At 37.3% G+C, this 19,110-nt stretch overlaps 3 protein-coding genes across 5 annotated transcripts in view; 2 read left to right on the top strand and 1 right to left on the bottom strand.

Annotated features, from left to right (window-relative positions):
* The window catches only part of ascc1 (activating signal cointegrator 1 complex subunit 1), a 192,131-nt gene extending 188,707 nt beyond the window's left edge, over nucleotides 1-3,424 (top strand). The window contains exon 10 of the mRNA XM_073917634.1: nucleotides 3,371-3,424. Coding sequence (XP_073773735.1) covers nucleotides 3,371-3,409 — 39 coding nt within the window. The 3' untranslated portion in view covers nucleotides 3,410-3,424. The remainder of the gene's footprint in view (nucleotides 1-3,370) is intronic.
* Nucleotides 1-19,110, top strand: part of pald1a (phosphatase domain containing paladin 1a) — a 185,565-nt gene that overhangs the window by 70,790 nt on the left and 95,665 nt on the right. The window contains 1 exon segment of one of the 3 annotated variants that reach the window (NM_198811.1): nucleotides 15,973-16,121. The exons of 1 other annotated variant lie outside the window; for it this stretch is intronic. The gene's annotated coding sequence lies outside the window, so the exon portion shown is untranslated. 3 annotated transcript variants of the gene reach the window in all.
* On the bottom strand, nucleotides 1,743-9,790 carry ndr2 (nodal-related 2). The gene is given in 3 exon segments (NM_139133.1): nucleotides 1,743-1,896; nucleotides 2,556-3,664; nucleotides 9,540-9,790. Coding segments are annotated over 3 exon segments (1,506 nt in total). The 5' UTR covers nucleotides 9,784-9,790; the 3' UTR covers nucleotide 1,743.

Below are 19,110 nucleotides of genomic sequence, written 5' to 3'. Positions count from 1 at the left end.
CACACTCCCTCTCTCTCGTTTGCTTTTTTACACTGTCTTAGATTGATTTTTCATCATTATTTCATTCCTCAAATGATTATTTTGTTATTGAACTCTATTTTTGGGAAGAGGGAGATGGCCCTTTACTTGACCAGGAAGGAGAAAATTGAACTTGTTTCTTTTTATTACTTTGGTTAAATCAAGATTGTTGATTGATTTTAAGTTTTATAAACGTGCATGTTGTTTAGAATATTTGGTGTTGCACTGAAGGTGTTTTATGTTCTGTTATTGATGGCGAACTTCACTTCACACATTACTAAATGATTTATTATTGATTTCTTAAGTGGAGTTTTTGTAAACTCGCTATAACATAAGTGTTTTTTAAAAAGCTCTCTCTCAAACACACAGAGACAGACTCATTTGCTAGTGTTGGTGTGTTTTCTACAGTAAAATCTGCTTATTGTATGGCCTCCCCACGGACCATAACAACCCTCACCAGCAAAATTGTAATAATAATTAATGTTAGACAAACAGTCACACTAGGCATGATTTGTGTGTACATTTTATAGGTATATTGGCCACTTTATTAGGTACACTCATTGTTCACTTGAACTCATCGTCATGTTCAAGACACCAGTCTGAGATGATTGAGCTTTATGACATGCTGCGTTATCCTGCTGGAAGTAGCCATCAGAAGATGGAGACACTGTGCTCATAAAGGGATGGACATGGTCAGCAGCAATACTCAGGTAGGCTGTGGCGTTGATGCTCAATTGGTACTAATGGACCCAAAGAAAATCTCCCCCACACCATTACACCACCACCACCAGCCTGAACTGCTGATACAAGGCAGGATGATCCATGCTTTCATGTTGTTGAGGCCAAATTCTGCCCCGAGCATCCGAATGTGTCAGCAGAAATGGAGACTCATCAGAGCAGCAACGTTTCTCCAATCTTCTATTGTCCAGTTTTGGTGAGTCTGTGTGAATTGTAGCCTCAGTTTCCTGTTCTTAGCTGACAGGAGCGGCACCCGGTGTGCTCTTCTGCTGCTGTAGCCCATCCGCCTCAAGGTTGGACGTGTTGTGTGTTCAGAGATGCTCTTCTGCAGAGCTCGGTTGTAGCGAGTGCTTATTTGAGTTACTGTTGCCTTTCTATCAGCTGGAACCAGTCTGGCCATTCTCCTCTGACGTCTGGCATCAACAAGGCATTTGCACCCACAGCCATGTGATTGGCTGAGTAGACATTTGCATTAATGAGCAGTTGGACAGGTGTACCTAATAAAGTGGCCGGTGAGTGTATCCATCCTTTCATTTATTTTTTTTTGCTTTCTTTGTCAAATAATAAATTTATCAAACAATAAAAATTAAATAATAAATGACCTTACATGGATTAAAATGATAAATTTTGGTAAACTCTATGAGGGTGAAAACAGACAGAACAGGCAGACAGTTCAATATATTAAAGAACTTCAGGCAAATCTTTTTTTTTTATTTCTATTAGCAAAAATATCTCCAATCTAATCACCAGATCTCCTTTCATCATACAAAAATTCATATATTATATTTACAGAAATATCAGACCTTTATTTATGCGTTATTTACAATAAATATTTACATTCCTCTAACTAATAATACAGACAGTGCTCAAGTGTTCCTGCGGTGCATCATAACTGCAGACGTGTGAGTGTGTGTTTGTGCGTCTGTGAGTGCATGTGTGTAAGTCTGTGTGTCTCTGTACATCTGTGTGTGTGTGTGTGTGTGTGTATCACAGGCATCCGCACTCCTCCACCTGCATGTCCTCGTGGTGTCTCAGAATCATCTCTCCGTTCTCGTAGTACAGCATACTGAGAGCGCTGGTGCGGGTCGGAGCGCAGCAGGATGCAGGAACACGACTGGGGTGATGATATTTCAGCAAGCTCTGCAGCACAAGCCCACACACACACACACACACACACACACACACACACACACACAGCAGAGTTATTTCATTATTTCAGTAAAGTTTCACATTAACTTTGCATTTACTTCAGGAGTAAAATCAATGTTTTGCAGGGCATTTGATGTGATTTATTAAATGCAAAGTTGTTATTTCAGTAAATAAAAAATATATAAATAGATATTATTTATTTTTTAATTATTTCATATAAATTTTTATTTTATAAATTTATGCTTATCTATAAATTGTATAACATTATAGTAACACAATCTTGTATTAGTTTTAGTTTTATAGTTTTAGATTTATTTGAAATTACATTTTATTTAATATTTCTACATTTATTTATGTTGTTTTATTATAAATATTTTTGAGCTTTAATTTTTCACATCAGTTAAAAATGCTAATTAATATAAATTTAAATTAAAGCAACTTTTATTTCAAACAATTATTATTTATATTCTTATCTACCTATTTTTATGCCATTACAAAATATTTAATATAAATATTTTAAACTATTTAAATCTACTTTTAAAAATGCTAATTAGCTTATATTTTATTGAAAGCCAGATTAATTTAAAATAATTAACATTTACACATTTATCCATGTATTTAAAGTTATATTTACACATATACCGTAGTACCTGCATGTATGCATGATTGGTGGGCCGCAGCTCTTCTCCCAGTGGGTTCGGGCAGGCCCCCTCGCACCGGTATGCATTGTACTTCTTAGGGAACACGATCCAGGAGCCCCATCCGATCTGGTTAAAATCCACATGCATGTCCACCCTCCTGCAGGTGGTGCTCTTGTGCAGTGGTGTTCTCTGCAGCTCTGGGCTCCTGACAGGTGGCCCCCGGCGGCCCCTGCGGCTCCTGAGGGCCCGTCCTCGCTTGACTTCTTTCTTATTTCTAGAAAACAGAAACTTCGAGGCCCCGGCGGTGTGTAGGAGACTGGCCCCGTCCTGCTGCTCTGAAAACAGCAGCAGCATGGCTCTGTGTTTCTGGGTCCCATTCTGGATCTCCTGTCCCCCAGGGGTTGCTGCTGGCAACCAGGGCCTGCTATGAATCTCCCGACCCCCAGGGGCCACTACTGGCCGCTGGGGTGCGCTCTGGAGCTCCTGTCCCCTAGGAGCTGTCGCTGGTCTGCTGGGCCTGCTCTGGAGCTCCTGTCCTTTAGGGGCTGCTGATGGTCTCCGGGGTCTATTCTGGATCTTCTGTCCCCCTGGGGCCGCTGCTGGTCTCTGAGGCCCACTCTGGAGCTCCTGTGCCCCAGAGGTCACCACTGGTCTCCTGGGCCTGCTCGGTAGCTCCTGTTCCTCAGGGGCCACTGCTGGTCTTCGGGGCCTTCTCTGGAGCTCCTGTCCCCCAGGGGCTGCCGCTGGTCTCCTAGGCCCACTGTGGATCTCCTTTCCCCCAGGGGCCGCTGCTGGTCTCTTGGTCTTTACTCGGCTGCGGGGAGATGTTCGGGGCCGGGGCCAGTGCAGAAGCAGATTTGTGACATTATACACCCTCCAGTGCTGTGTTACGCTCAGCAGGGACTCCTCCGGCAAAAGGCCCAGAGACTGGCTCTTCGGGCAGGGCTGGTGACGAGGGCACGGCGCCCCCTGCTGGTGCTGGAGCTCCAATGTCAGCCCATCGGGGTGCAGGTCTCTAGGGACGCGGATCCGCAGCTCCGCTGCCTGAATCTGACGTTCCGACAAAACCGGAGACAGGTCAAAGATCGCCACGTAGTGGTTGTCATTGTTGAGCACATCTGGGAGAAGACAGAAAAATTAATTAAAAAGGTTATTATGTGAGCTGAAAAAACATGATCACGCAAACAAGCACAGCAAATGTGATTATGTAAAAAACACAAACAAATGTGATCATGTAAAAAAACAAACAAATGTGATTATGTAAAAAAAAATGTGATTATGTGAATTAACAAAAATGTAATTGTAAACAAAAAAAAAAATGTGAATATGTGAACAAACCAAAACAGTGATTAGGTTAAAATACAAAAATTATTATTTGAACAATTGTGATTATGAGAGCGAACAAAAAAAAAAAAAAAACGTAATTATGTGTCCAAACAGAAAATGTGTTTATTTTTCCCAAAAAAAACTTTATTATGTAACCAAACAAAAATGTGATCATGTAAACAAACAAAAAAGTGATTATTGTGTACAAGCAAAACATTTGATTATGTAAACAAACATAAAATGTGATTATGTGCACAAGCTAAAAAATGTGATTACATGAACAAACAAAAATGTGATTATGTGGGGGGGGGGGGGTGATTATGTGAACAAGCAAAATTTTATTTATGATTATGTGCAAAAAAAAAAACTTTATTACATTTACATTTAGTCATTTAGCAGACGATTTTATGTGACCAAACAAAATATTTGATTATCTGACCAAAAAAACAAACAAAAAAATGTTATGTAAACAAAACAAATGTCCTTTTGTGTCCAAAAATGTGATTATGGAACAAAAAACATTATTATGTAACCAAAAAAATGTGATTATGTGAACAAAACAAATGTGATTATGTAAACAAATGTCATTATGTGACCAAACAAAAAAATATTATGTTACCAAACAAATGTGATAATGTGAACAAAGCAATGTCATTATGTGTCCAAACAAATGTGATTGTGACCAAACAGTCATTATGTGAACAAATGTGATTGTGACCAAACCAAGAAAATATAATGTGACTAAAAAAATGTCATTATGTGACCAAACAAAAAAAATTATGTGACCAAACAAATTTGATAATGTGAACAAAGCAATGTCATTATGTGTCCAAACAAATGTGATTGTAACCAAACAGTCATTATGTGAACAAATGTGATTATGTGACCAAACAAAAAAATAATGTGACTAAAAAAATGTCATTATGTGACCATACAAATGTGATTATGGGACCAAACAAAAAAATAATGTGACTAAAAAAATGTCATTATGTGACCATACAAATGTGATTATGGGACCAAACAAAAAAATAATGTGACTAAAAAAATGTCATTATGTGACCATACAAATGTGATTATGGGACCAAAACATTTGATTATGTGAACAAAATAAATGTAATTATGTGAACAAACAAAAAAAATGATTATGTGAACAAAACAAATGTTATTATGTGACCAAACACAAACTTTATTATTATGTAAACAAAACAAATGTCGTAATTTGAATAAAACAAGTGTCATTGTGACCAAACAAAAAAGTGATGTGAACAAAAAATGTTATTATGTGAACAAAAACAAATGTCATTCTGTGACCAATCAAAAAAATGTTATTATGTGAACAAAACAAATGTTATCATGTGATCAAACAAAAAATGTTATTATGTGAACAAAACAAATGTGATTGTGAACAAACAAAAAAATTGATTATGTGAATAAAACAAAGTGATTGTGAGACCAGACAAGAAATGTGATTATGTGAACAAAAAAAAAGTTTGCTATCAAAATCAACTAAAATTATAATAATAAATATTAAATAAATAAGAATTTATCTAATAAGTTTTGAAATGATCTTCACGTTCCCACTTGGATTGTGGATAAACTGGCATGAGAGCCCCTGAACCCCTGATAAATAAAACCAAAACCACCTATTAAAGCTCTTTCTTTCTCTCACTCCTTCTTTCCAAAAGACTGCTACTCTAGCACTAAATTCTCTGAGCTCAAACAAGTTAGTTTGAATAAATAGCACTTCTCGTACTGTATGTTTTGCCTCTTCTTGTTGAATCATTAAATGTCTTCTCAATGTTTTTATATGCACAGAGACTTTTAATTTCAGTCAGCCAGCCTCAGCACTTTCAGTGAACTGTCTCTCCATTATAAAATCACCACGCTTAAGGTCTGATTTCTTTAAAAATCTGTGATCTTTACTGCCTGATAGATATACAGTACACACACACACACACAAACACACTGACACTCGCTTACTGACACACACAGACCCACTCACACACACACACAGCGCTGAGAGTAATGAGCTGGCTTGTGCAGCTGAACACACACACTTTGATCCTCCTCGTCCACTGAAGTGTATTGGCTCTGTACATTTACATTCAAACTAATAGCTGTGCTTCATCTAATGAGTGTCTCTGCTGTGTTTAATAGAGCTGCTGTCCTGCTTCAGCTGCACAACTCAATCTTAAACAAGCTCACTTCAACACCACTGCTCTAGACTCTTAATATTAGTTATTATTAATATTCCTTTGTACAGTCTATGTATGTATGTATATGCGTGTTTGTATATATTTTTATTTAATTAATTACTAATTTATGTATTTATTTAATTATTTATTTTTACAAACAGTTTTTATTTTAGATCATTGTCATACATTAAACTGATTTAAAAAGACAAGTTGAAACATGATTCACTCAGTCCATACAATTAAGACTGATGACATATTGATTGTATAGCTATTTTTCAAAATATTTTTTTTATAAAATATGAAATATTAATTGAAGTTTTTTTGATTTTACAAACTTTCTTTCTTTATTAAGTGATAATAAGTAAAAATATTTTGTTAGTCTATATGTTTATTATAAATCTTTAATTTTATAAATTCTCTGAATTAAAGTGATGATACATATTTTTATATATTATTATTATTATTATTGTTGTTGTTGTTGTTGTTGTTGTTGTTGTTGTTGTTGTTGTTATTATTATTATTATTAAATTACATTAATTTAAAACAGCTGTAAAATTAATCTGAAACATAATTAACTTAGTTCCAGATGTTATGACTGATGACTTATTGATCATAAACCTATTTTATTGCAAAATAAAAGCCATAAAAATGTATTCAAAAATGAAATGTTAATAGAAGTCCTATGATTTTATAAACACTCTCTCTTTCTCGCTTTCTCTCTCGTTAAGTGATAATAAATACACATATTTTGTTAGTCTATATGTTTATTTAAAATCTTTGATTTTATAAACTCTCTAAATTAAAATTATAATAAATACCATTTTTGTTGCACCTTAACTAATAAAAGAATAATCATTACACTTGCAATTATATTTTTTCTAAATGTAAATAATACATTATTATTATTATTATTATTATTATTATTATTATTAATATTAACTTACATTATTTAAAACAGCTGTAAAATTAATTTGAAACATAATCAACTTAGTTCAAAGTGATATGACTGATGACTTATCGATCATAAACCTATTTATATAGCAAAATAAAAGCCATAAAATATTTCATAAAATATAAAATATCAATAGAACTCTTATGATTTTTTAAACTCTCTCTCTCTTTTAAATGACAATACATATGCATATGTCGTTAGTCTATATGTTTATTTACTGTAAATCTTTGATTTGATAAACTCTCTAAATTCTCTAAAATTGTATGTATATATGTATGTATATATATATATATATATATATATATATATATATATATATATATATATATATATATATATATATATATATTATACTGTAATTAATAAAAGTAAAATAAAGAATCATTACCCTTGCAATTATAATTTTTTTCTAAAAAAGTAAATAATAATAATTATTATTATTAATAACATATATTAATCTAATCAAAAACGACTGTAAAATTAATCTGAAACATAATATACTTAGTTTAAAATGCTATGACTGATGACTTATTGATTATAATAATATAATAAATAAAAAATATAATAAAAGTCCTTTGATTTTATAAACTCTCATTCTCACACACATAATAAGATTACATCAAATATTAGTATCTACAATCAATTAGTTGTCATTAAGAAAAAGTGTGATGAAAAGTCATGTGGTATCGATCTGATATTAAATATGCGCTAGTATCTCCACAAGCTGAAACATGATTAATTATATTCCATTTATATTCCCCCCTCCCCCTCTCTTTCTAGCATGTAAATAAGATCAAATATTAGTATCTGCAATTAATTAGCTAAAGGTGTCAAAAACAAAAAGTGTGATCACGTGGTATCGATCTGATATTAGAGATCCGCTAACAAATCTCTCCGCTAATCCGCTCAGAGTAAACACGGGCTCGAAACGGCGCTCGACACCTCCAGCTGGAGCTTTAATCTCATCAGCGCGGTGTGAAGCAGAGCTCAAGCCGATGTGGATTGGTGTTTCCCGGGGGTTTGTGTGAGATGTCTGGCCGACAGAGGCGAATCCACATCGGCTTCAGTAGGAGATCTGACTGCAGATGTGGATTGAGGATGTCTGGAGCTCAGATTGGACACACTTCACACACTTTCGTTCAGCTCGTCTTTAGTTCTCGAGTGCTTTTTACAATGCAGACCGGCTCAAAACAGAGTTATTTGATAGTTATGATTCCAAAATGAATATAATAAAAATGATTTAAATAATAAATGATCAAAAATATATAGTACGATTCTATTAGCCAATATTATGATTAAAAATGAAAAATAAAGATTATGTATATATAAATTAAACAAGTAGTATTTTTTAAAAATGTCAAAGCATCTTTATTTAATTATTTATTCAGATTAAATATTAAAAATATATAAATATAAATATAAAAAATAGCCTATATATATATATATATATATATATATATATATATATATATATATATATATATATATATATATATATATATATACATATATATATATATATATATATATATATATATATATATATATATAATTAAGTAGTACTTTTTATAATGTCAAAGCATGTGTACTTGAGTATTTATTCGAATAGAAATATTTAAAATATTTATTTACAATGTATTATTTATTAATATTAAGTAAAAATATTATTTAAAATATTTATTTATTTAAAACTTTATTCAATTCAGTTTCTTATTTCTACATGGCAAAATATTCTTCTCAAATTTTGTTTATTTTAATAAAAAACTGACTTAATTTAGACAAATAAATGAGACAAAATTAGACAATATATATTTTGTCAAAGCACAACGTTACATATTTCAATGAATTAAAAGAGTAGTAATGCAAATATAAATTGTAGTGGGCCTAAGTTATTAATTAAATGTTAATTATTACATTTATGGATTTTAATCAACATTTTTTCATGCACTTTTGCACCCCCACTGAACATTTTTTAATGTTTATTAACAATTTACACTCTCAAAAATATATAAATATATCAAACTTGTTTAAACTACTTAATTAAAATGAGGTAAAAGAACACAATTTCATGAGATTTCGTTGGGAAAACTTAATTTTTTAATGGTCAATGCACATAAATTTGTAAAAAAATGTTAAGTTAACTTAATTTGTGTTGGAACAAAATGAATGAATTGTGCGGATCCCTGCATTTTTATAGTGCATATCCACTTTCTATTTAATTTCACTTATTCAGTTCAGGTATTTTACTATTATTGTACCGTCAATCACTCTAATATATGTCTAATTTATTTTATTTTTTTTAATATGGGCTACTTAAGGTTTGTTTATATTTTCTATAGCTGTTTTTGCTTTGTATTTAAGGTTTATATTATATTTTTACTCCATAATTACATTTTTTATTGATTATTTATAAATACCGCACTGCTGAAAACGCCATTGAGCTTTATACACACACTTCACTCACTCTCACAGCTAAAGTAAAACATTTAAAACCCTACAAAAAAATAAAAACAGCCTTACTTTTAGACATGATGCTCCTGATTGTGTCTGCGTGCTCGTGCTCGAGGCTCTCCGCGGGTATGCGCGTCTGGTTCATCTTGTAATGCCGATAGAGATGCATCATGTACGTGGGCAGATGCATGCGGTGTGACATATTCCTCAAGCTGTTATAATTATTGTGATGATAACGCGTGTGCTTTCCGAACACTCCGAGCAGCAGCAGCTGGCAGTAGCAGGCCAGGCGCGCGACTCCGAGCGCGTGCATGATGCGCGGTCAGAATGAATGACAGCTCGGGAGTCCCGGGCGCTTTATATAGGGCCTCCCTCGAGTCGGACCCCCGCATATTTAACAAGTAGCAGAGGACATTAAAGGAAATTGACATGCCGTGACAGCTCATCATCTATTCGTGTGGTAATGAGGCGCATTTTTTACGAGCAACAATTAAAACACCTTGCGCCCGCGCGTGACGTCACCGCGCTCGTCCTTTGAAGGTAATGTAGCTACGTGAACTGCTGTGATTATATTACATTAAACGTGGATACTTTGCTGCACTTTGTTTGTTCAAACTGCTTATATAAATTAGCTACAGTGAAATAACTTGCAAGCAGTATTTATTCAATTAAATAGTCTCTTAAAATTATTTATTTTATTTTTCAAATATATTTTTTAAGTTCAAATCATAGTTTAATGTGAATGTTTTTGATTAAGAGCTCAACTATATTTGTTTTGACCAATGTAAAATGTTAAGGTAATTCACACAGGCCAGTGTATGCGAATTAAACAGAAGCTCAATGTGCTTTGTACTGTCACAGACTTAAAAAATTATTGTTTAAAGCAACTTATTTATTTTTTATTGGCTCAAGTGATCACATTTAGATGTGAATCCATTACCCTAAATTCTTTTAATTGTATATATGAATATTTTGTGGGATTTTTTGTTTTTATTAAAGCTGTATCTTGTTTACAACAAAAAGAGAATTTATATTAATCGACTTTCTTCGACAATACAAATATGCTTTGTCATTCATTCATTCATTTATTTTATTTTCGGCTTAGTTCCTCTATTAATCTGAGGTCGCCACAGCGGAATGAACCGCCATCCACACACACTCATTCACACGCACACAATACGGACAATTTTAGCTTACCTGATTCACCTATAGGGGCATCCGCTGCCTAAAACATATGCTGGATAAGTTGGTGGTTCATTCCGCTGTGGCGACCCCAGATTAATAAAGAGACTAAGCCAAAATGAATAAATGGATCAAGTGAGGGTGTCATGGTGGCGCAGTGGGTAGCACAGTCGCTTCACAGCAAGCAGGTCGCTGGTTCAAGCCCCAGCTGTGTTAGTTGTCATTTCTGTGAGAGTTTGCATGTTCTCTCCGTGTTGGCGTGGGTGCTCCGATTTCCCCCACAGTCCAAACACATGCGCTATAGAGGAATTGATAAACTAAACTAGCTGTAGTGTGTGTGTGCAGGGGTGGCTTTAACCAATAAGCAAGGTAAGCGGCTGCTTAGGGCCCCAGGACTTATGATTATGTTGTGTAATCAGGATATTAATAAAAAAACAACAACTCACCTTTCAGGCGACGCAGTGGGTAGCACGTTCACCTCACAGCAAGAAGATCACTGGGTCGAACCTCGGCTCAGTTGGCATTTCTGTGTAGAGTTTGCATGTTCTCCCTGCGTTTGCGTGGGTTTCCTCCGGGTGCTCCGGTTTATCCCACAGTCTAAAGACATGTGATACAGGTGAATTGGGTAGGCTAAATTGTCCGTAGTGTGTGTGGATGTTTCCCAGAGATGGGTTGCGGCTGGAAGGGCATCCGCTGCGTAAAAACTTGCTGGATAAGTTGGCGGTTCATTCCGCTGTGGTGACCCCGGATTAATAAAGGGACTAAGCCGACAAGAAAATGAATGAATGAACTCACTTTTCAAAGACCACCAATTACATCACTGAGCAAAAGTCACGGCATATTAACACATCCATATCTCAGCAGGGTCTGTCATGTTTTTGGGTCCCCTTGAAACATTTCCGTTGTGTTACCTGGATATTTGCACGTGTTATAACTAATTGCAGCGAGCTTTTTAAGTTGTTTGTGTTGTGACCAATTTACTGTGCATTTCTGCAGTTGTTTGTGTTGTGGGAATTTGCAACACGTGTAAACTGCAGTGCTTTAAGCTCTCTCGGCCACCGTACCTTCCAGCTGCAGCCCAGTACTGGGATATGGGGACAACTTAATGATTTTAATTTCATGTTCTTATATTTTATCAACTTAAATTTGTAAAAATTAATAAGTTAATGTAGGGCGACATGGTGGAATAAGTCCAAACACTTGCGCTATAGTGGAATTGATTAATTAAATTGGCCGTGTGTGAATGCAAGAGTGTATGAGTGTTTCCCAGTGTTGGGTTGCGGATGGAAGGGCATCTGCTGTGTGAAACATGTGCTGGATAAGTTGGTGGTTCATTCTGTTGTGGTGACCCCCTAATAAAGGGACTAAGCCGAACAAAAAAAATTAATAAATGAATGAATAAGTTATTTTAATTCCTTCATGGTGTCCAAACAAAGGGCGAAGCAGTGGTGCAATAGGTAGTGCTGTCGCCTCACAGCAAAAAGGTCGCTGGTTCAATCCTCGGCTCAGTTGGCGTTTCTGGTTCGATCCTTGGCTGAGTTGGTGTTTCTGTGTGGAGTTTGCATGTTCTCCCTGCCTTCGCGTGGGTTTACTCCGGGTGCTCCGGTTTCCCCCACAGTCCAAACACATGCGGTACAGGTGAATTGGGTAGGCTAAATTGTCCGTAGTGTATGAGTGTGTGTGTGGATGTTTCCCAGAGATGGGTTGCGGCTGGAAAAAACTTATCGCTGCTGGATAAGTTGTCGGTTCATTCCGCTGTGGCGACCCCGGATTAACCCAGCATTTTTACAGTGTGTGATTTATTGTAAATGATCTTTCTTGCATAAAAATATTGTAAGAGAATCAAATAAAAATCTTGCTGCCTAAATTAGTTTTATTTTGTCGTTGTTGTTGAATTAAATGAACTTTTCTAGTCATCTAGTCTTGTCCTATGGACATTGCTGCTCTTGTAAAAACAGCGAACCATCCTTATTTAGTAGTTGTTGATTGCCAGTTATTTATTCATTAATTTTCCTTCGACTTAATCTGGGGTCGCCACATCAGAATGAACCACCAACTTATCCAGCATATGCTTTACACAGTGGATGCCCTTTTTAGCTGCAATCTAGTACTGGGAAACACCCATACACATTCATTTACACACATACTCATATACTACAGACAGTTTAGTTCAGTGGTCACCAAAATTGTTCCTGGAGGGCCGGTGTTCTGCAGATTTTAGCTCCAGCCCTAATCAAACACACCTAAACAAACTAATCAAGCTCTTACTTGGTATTCTTGAAACATCCAGGCAGGTGTGTTGAAGCAAGTTGGAGCTAAACGCTGCAGGGACACCGGCCCTCCAGGAACAATTTTGGTGACCCCTGGTTTAGTTGATCAATTCCTCTATAGCGCATGTGTTTGGACTATGGGGGAAACCGGAGCACCAGAAGGAAACCCACGAGTCAACACGAGGAGAACATGCAAACTCCACACAGAAACACCAACTGACCTAGCCGGTGCTTGAACCAGAGACCTTCTTGCTGTGAGACGACAGTGCCAACCACTGAGCCACCACTCTGCCTTTGATTGTCTGTTATTTTGGAAAGATTGTTTGCTTCTTTTACTTGCTCTGCTACAATTGATATGTTGGTAACTTTAAATGAACAATAAATGATTTGTTATTTTGGAAATGGGGATACAGTTTTGTAAATTTTGCCAGTTGTAATACATATAGTTATGTTACAACTAAATATAAACATTGGTATGATGTCAAAGTATTAATTTGTTCATTTTCCCTCGGCTTAGTCTCTTATTTAACAAGGGTCTCCACAACGGCATGAACCTCCAACTTATATTTCCACCTGGAGGAAATCCACACCAACACAGGAGGGCATGCAAACTCTACACAGAAATACCAACTGATCCAGGTGAGACTCGAACCAGCCACCTTCTTGCTATGAGTCCACAGTGATAACCACTGAGCCACACTCTTAAAAATAAAGGTACAAAATCTGTCACTGTGGTGGCACCTTTTCAAAAGGTACATTTTTGTTCTGAACAGGTCATTAAAGGCACAAATTAATAGCCAAAAAGTACAAATGTGTACCTGAAAGTACATTTAGGGTACACAATTGAACCTTACAATGTACAAAACTAAACCCTAATGGTACTAATGTCCACCTGTTTAGTACAAAGTGACAGATTATTTAGCCGGCAGCTAGCTCTCTGCAACTCTCACATGGTCGCCCACTGAAGCTAAGCAGGGCTGTGCCTGGTTAATACCTGGATGGGAGACCAAATGGGAAAGCTAGGTTGCTGCCAGAAGTGGTGTTAGTGAGGCCAGCAGGGGGCGCTCAACCTGTGTGGGCCCTAATGCCCCAGTATAGTGGTTGTTCCTAGATCGGATACGTTTGCGGCCGGAAGTAAACAAGAATTATTTATTAAATTTCCCATTTATTGCATTTTATTAACGTCTACCCCCACCCCAACCCTAAACCCAACCGTCACAGTACTGTAAAAATATTAATAATACAGCTTCATAAAAAAATGCTGCTTTATTAATGTGCATATCACACTTCCGGCTGGCCGCATATCCCATCTAGACTTCACCCAGTATAGTGATGGACAGGGCCTGAGCAAGCTGAACTGTCGCTCTAGGCAAAGGACAGTCACGCCGGCCTCAACCCTAAATATCTCTATTCTGCCAGCCTAGACGCTGATATAACTGAGGCGCGGGTGGTGAGGCTAGTTTAGGGGACGCCGCCCTCTCTATTCTGCCGCCCCAGAGGCGGATATAACTGTGGGTGCGGGTGGCGAGGGTAATTTCGGGGACGCCGCTCTCTCTATTCTGCCACCCTAGACGCGGATGAGGGTGCGGGTGGTGAGGGTAGTTTCGGGGACGCCGCTCTCTATAATCTGCCAGCCTAGACGCTGATATAACTGAGGTGTGGGTGGTGAGGGTAGTTTAGGGGATGCCGCCCTCTCTATTCTGCCAGCCTAGACGCTGATATAACTGAGGCGCGGGTGGTGAGGGTAGTTTAGGGGACGCCGCCCTCTCTATTCTGCCGCCCCAGAGGCGGATATAACTGTGGGTGCGGGTGGTGAGGGTAATTTCGGGGACGCCGCTCTCTCTATTCTGCCACCCTAGACCCGGATGAGGGTGCGGGTGGTGAGGGTAGTTTCGGGGACGCCGCTCTCTATAATCTGCCAGCCTAGACGCTGATATAACTGAGGTGTGGGTGGTGAGGGTAGTTTAGGGGATGCCGCCCTCTCTATTCTGCCAGCCTAGACGCTGATATAACTGAGGCGCGGGTGGTGAGGGTAGTTTAGGGGACACCGCCCTCTCTATTCTGCCGCCCCAGAGGCGGATATAACTGTGGGCGCGGGTGGCGAGGGTAATTTCGGGGACGCCGCTCTCTCTATTCTGCCAGCCTAGACGCGGATGAGGGCGCGGTTGGGGAGGGTTGTTTCAGGGACGCCACTCTCTATATTCTGGCGCCTTAAGTGGCCGCCTAGGTCGCCTTTATGGACGCGCCGGCCCTGGTGACGGGGACTCTATGAGCGCCGTCTTTTGTATGAGGCGTTAAACCGAGGTCCTGACTCTCTGTGGTCGTTAAAAATCCCAGGATGTCCTTCGAAAAAGAGTAGGGGTTTAACCCGGCATCCTGGCCAAATCTGCCCTCTACCCTCTATCCATCATGACCTTCTAACCCTCCCCATATCTCCTCTCCACCAATCAGCTGGTGTGTGGTGTGCAGTCTGGTGCAAAATGGTCATCCAGGTGGATGCTGCACACTGGTGGTGGATGAGGAGATCCCCCTATGTGTAAAGTGCTTTGAGTGCCCAGAAAAGTGCTATATAAATGTAAGGAATTATTATTGTTATTTTGTTCCTTTATTTCTGAGAGTGCACTGATGTCAAATTTTACTGTTAAAATGAAGAATTGTTACTGTAAATGTCATTGTCATTATTGGAATAAGTATTGATTTGCAAATAAACAACAGTAATCATAGTATTAATAAACATGCATTCAGCTGAACATTGTAAATGCGAATATTCCTAATTTTTATATACATGTCATATTTAAAAAATATTTTTTTATTTGTTTCGTTTTTGTATGTTAGGGCAAGTTTTAAACCATTGGAATTAAAAACGTTGTATGTCTGTGTGTGAACTGCTGATTTTAGGATCCCCTCAGCGCCTGGCACCACACACACACACACACACACACACACACACACACACACACACACACACACACACACACACACACACACACACACACACACACACACACACACACACACGCACGCATGCTCAAAGAGCTCGTGTTTCATTCAGTCCACGAGAGCGCGCCTCTCTCTCTTGCTCCTCGAGTGTGTGTGTGTGTGTGTTTGAATTCGGTGGAGCACGCAGAGATTTGCTCAAGTGTGTTTGCTCACAGCAGCGCTTCTGGTATTGAAGGAGGACTCTGTTTTCCCTGCGATGGTGAGTTCAACTTTCTGCGTCGAGCTTTTCTTCCTCATGCATGATGTTGATGTTTCTGGAAGATGCATTGCTGTAGTTGTGAAGAGAGCGAGTCATTAAAGCGAGTGTGGGTATGGGTGTGTGTTACAAACACATCTGAGCGTCCGTGTAGCGGCATGTTACTCTCTCTGCGTTACAATGCACAGACATGACCCACTCTTGACACATTATAACACACTACAATCCGTTTTCGATATGTAAATGACTTCAGAATGCACACATTTGCCTCGCGGACTTGATAGATTGTAAGAAGCGCATGAAAATGCTTCAACTTGGCGTTGAGGAGTCATTGATTCAGTGAGTCGATTCGTTTGAATGAATCTTTTACTCGGTATGTTTATATTTTAATCAATTTACGTAAAGAGGTAAAACAAATGCAATTGTGAACATGGAGATTAATTAAAATATAAAGAAAATAAAAGGTTAATAAAAATAAAGAGGTTTAGCTACACAGAAACAGACAATGTCAGAATAATAAAAACAACAAAAATATTGTTATACAAAACAGATAAAATAAATGAATATAAGAAAAACGATTGCTTTTGATTTATTATTGTTTTCTATAGTTTCTAAATGTTGGTTTTCACTTAACCCCGTAATCTTTCTTCAACTTCGCATCATCGTTCTGAATCAGTAAGTGAATCGACTCAACAGAACAACTCGTTCGCGAAATAATCAGACGTCCATGTAATTATGAAAGAGGAATCGCTTCTCTCAATTTAATTGACTACAGAACTCTATTAAACCGACATTTACACTCGCATCAACGACGATCATCTTGATATGTGAACAATTTACGACGGTTTTTACTCCCTGAGGTGAGTTTATAACTCTTCTGGTGTTGGGGCGCGAAATAAATCTGAGGGAATGTAAACATGTTTGACAGTGCGTGAATCTTAAAACAATTAATCCCAGCACTTAATATCAATCATTTTCTCAATTGTCAGGGAAATACTGTGGTTAAATTGCCGTTTTTCTTGAATTTTTTTTCTTGGATTTGTTTTAGGCATGTTCGCGAACCGATTGATCCCGACGACTCAAATTAGAAACTCGAGCCCAGGCCCGGATTGGCTAATCGGGAGGACCGGGAGAATTCCCGGTGGGCCGGTCTGTTTTTTGGCCGCGAGGGCCGGTGTCCCTAGCTGCTTGCACTCTCAGCAGTCACACTTTTTTCTTCTATTTATTTTTTGGCCATAGCTTTACTCTTTTTAATCATTATTTTACCGTAGTGCCGCTCTTTTTATTTATTTTCTCGCAGCCCCGTGAGAAAAATGCAGCCTGCAGGTTAACTAACGTTAATGATGATGATGTAATGCAACTAATGCGGCACCTTAGTGAATATAAGAATTCGAATAAAATGAATAAAACACCTGCTCAATGAAAATCAAATGATTCACTACATTAATAAATCTGACATAACTTGATCAGAAATCTAAAAATAGAAGAAAAAGATTGAGCCGTCAAAAGAAACAGTTATTACAGTTTTTACTCTCACTGTTATAGCGCCAATGTGGTCCAGTGGTAAGCACATTGCATTTCAATGGTATAGACCTGTGATCGAATCTCCCATGAAAAATCTTTTTTTTTTTTTTCGATTTTATTGTTAAGACATAAAATACTGTTAGGGCTGTTGAACATTTGAATTTCTAAAGCAGCAGTTTTCTTGAAAAAGACGTGATAGTGCCATTAGTAACTGAATTGGAATCAGTCGTGAACTGAGGTGGGCCGGTCTGGCTTGAAACTCCAGGGCTGAAAATGAGTCCCACTCCGGCCCTGCTCGAGCCTTAAATGAGGCATAATCTATTTCTCATTATCGAACACGGATGAAACCTACAGGCTTAAATCGTATCAATCTACATTAAAGCGATCTGATGTATTAGTGGATTGAGATGCTAATGTGTGGATCGAGAGTGGAGTTTATGAAGATTAATGGTGATGAAGCTCGTTTCGATGCTGAACGCCGTCATTAGTCTGTGAGTAATAATAATCCATCTAGTCAGTGCTAGATTAGAGGAGTTTGGGATTGAGATAAAGGCAGATGAATTGGTTTTGTTGGGGTCACACGGGTCATTTGTAAAGGTCATTAAAAAAATGAGGCCAATTAAAAGCACTGTTTGGGGTCTGGTTGGAAAGTGTCAAGAAACTTTGATTTGTCAATATAGATAAAAAAGGGGAAGGAAGTGAATCTGAGGTGATGCTTTAGGGATTAGAGACTGCAGATGATCTCAAAGTCCAAAAAAAGTGTTTTAAAAAAAGTTTTTATATGTATGCACAGACATATACATATATATCCTGATGCTGATAGTTTTCAAATATCAAGAAAACTACAAAACAGCCCAGCATATATACACACACGCACAGCTATGTAAACTATTAAGATATACTTGATGATAATACTTTTTTTATTATTATTATTTTGGGTTTATTAGGGATGTGTATTATATTGTAAATGTTAGGTCAGTAAATATACTAAAATATTTGTTTTATGCTTTGCCCTGAAGTTTTGAAGTGAGAAAAATAATAATTGAATAAGCAATTTTTTGAGTTGTACTTAATTATCTATCTATCTATCTATCTATCTATCTATCTATCTATCTATCTATCTATCTATCTATCTATCTATCTATCTATCTATCTATCTATCTATCTATCTATCTATCTATCTATCTATCTATCTATCTATATGTCTGTCTGTCTGTCTGTCTATTTTTCTATCCATCCGTCCATCCGTCCATCCGTCCATCCGTCCATCCGTCTATCCGTCTATCCGTCTATCCGTCTATCCATCTATCCATCTATCTATCTATCTATCTATCTATCTATCTATCTATCTATCTATCTATATGTCTATATGTCTGTCTGTCTGTCTGTCTGTCTGTCTATTTTTCTATCCATCCGTCCATCCGTCCATCCGTCTATCCGTCTATCTATCTATCCATCTATCTATCTA

The sequence above is a fragment of the Danio rerio genome, chromosome 12 (assembly GCF_049306965.1).
Source record: "Danio rerio strain Tuebingen ecotype United States chromosome 12, GRCz12tu, whole genome shotgun sequence".
NCBI classification, from domain to species: domain Eukaryota; kingdom Metazoa; phylum Chordata; class Actinopteri; order Cypriniformes; family Danionidae; genus Danio; species Danio rerio.
The sequence above is the reverse complement of the archived record's forward strand: the minus strand, read 5'-3'. Positions and strand labels throughout refer to the sequence as shown.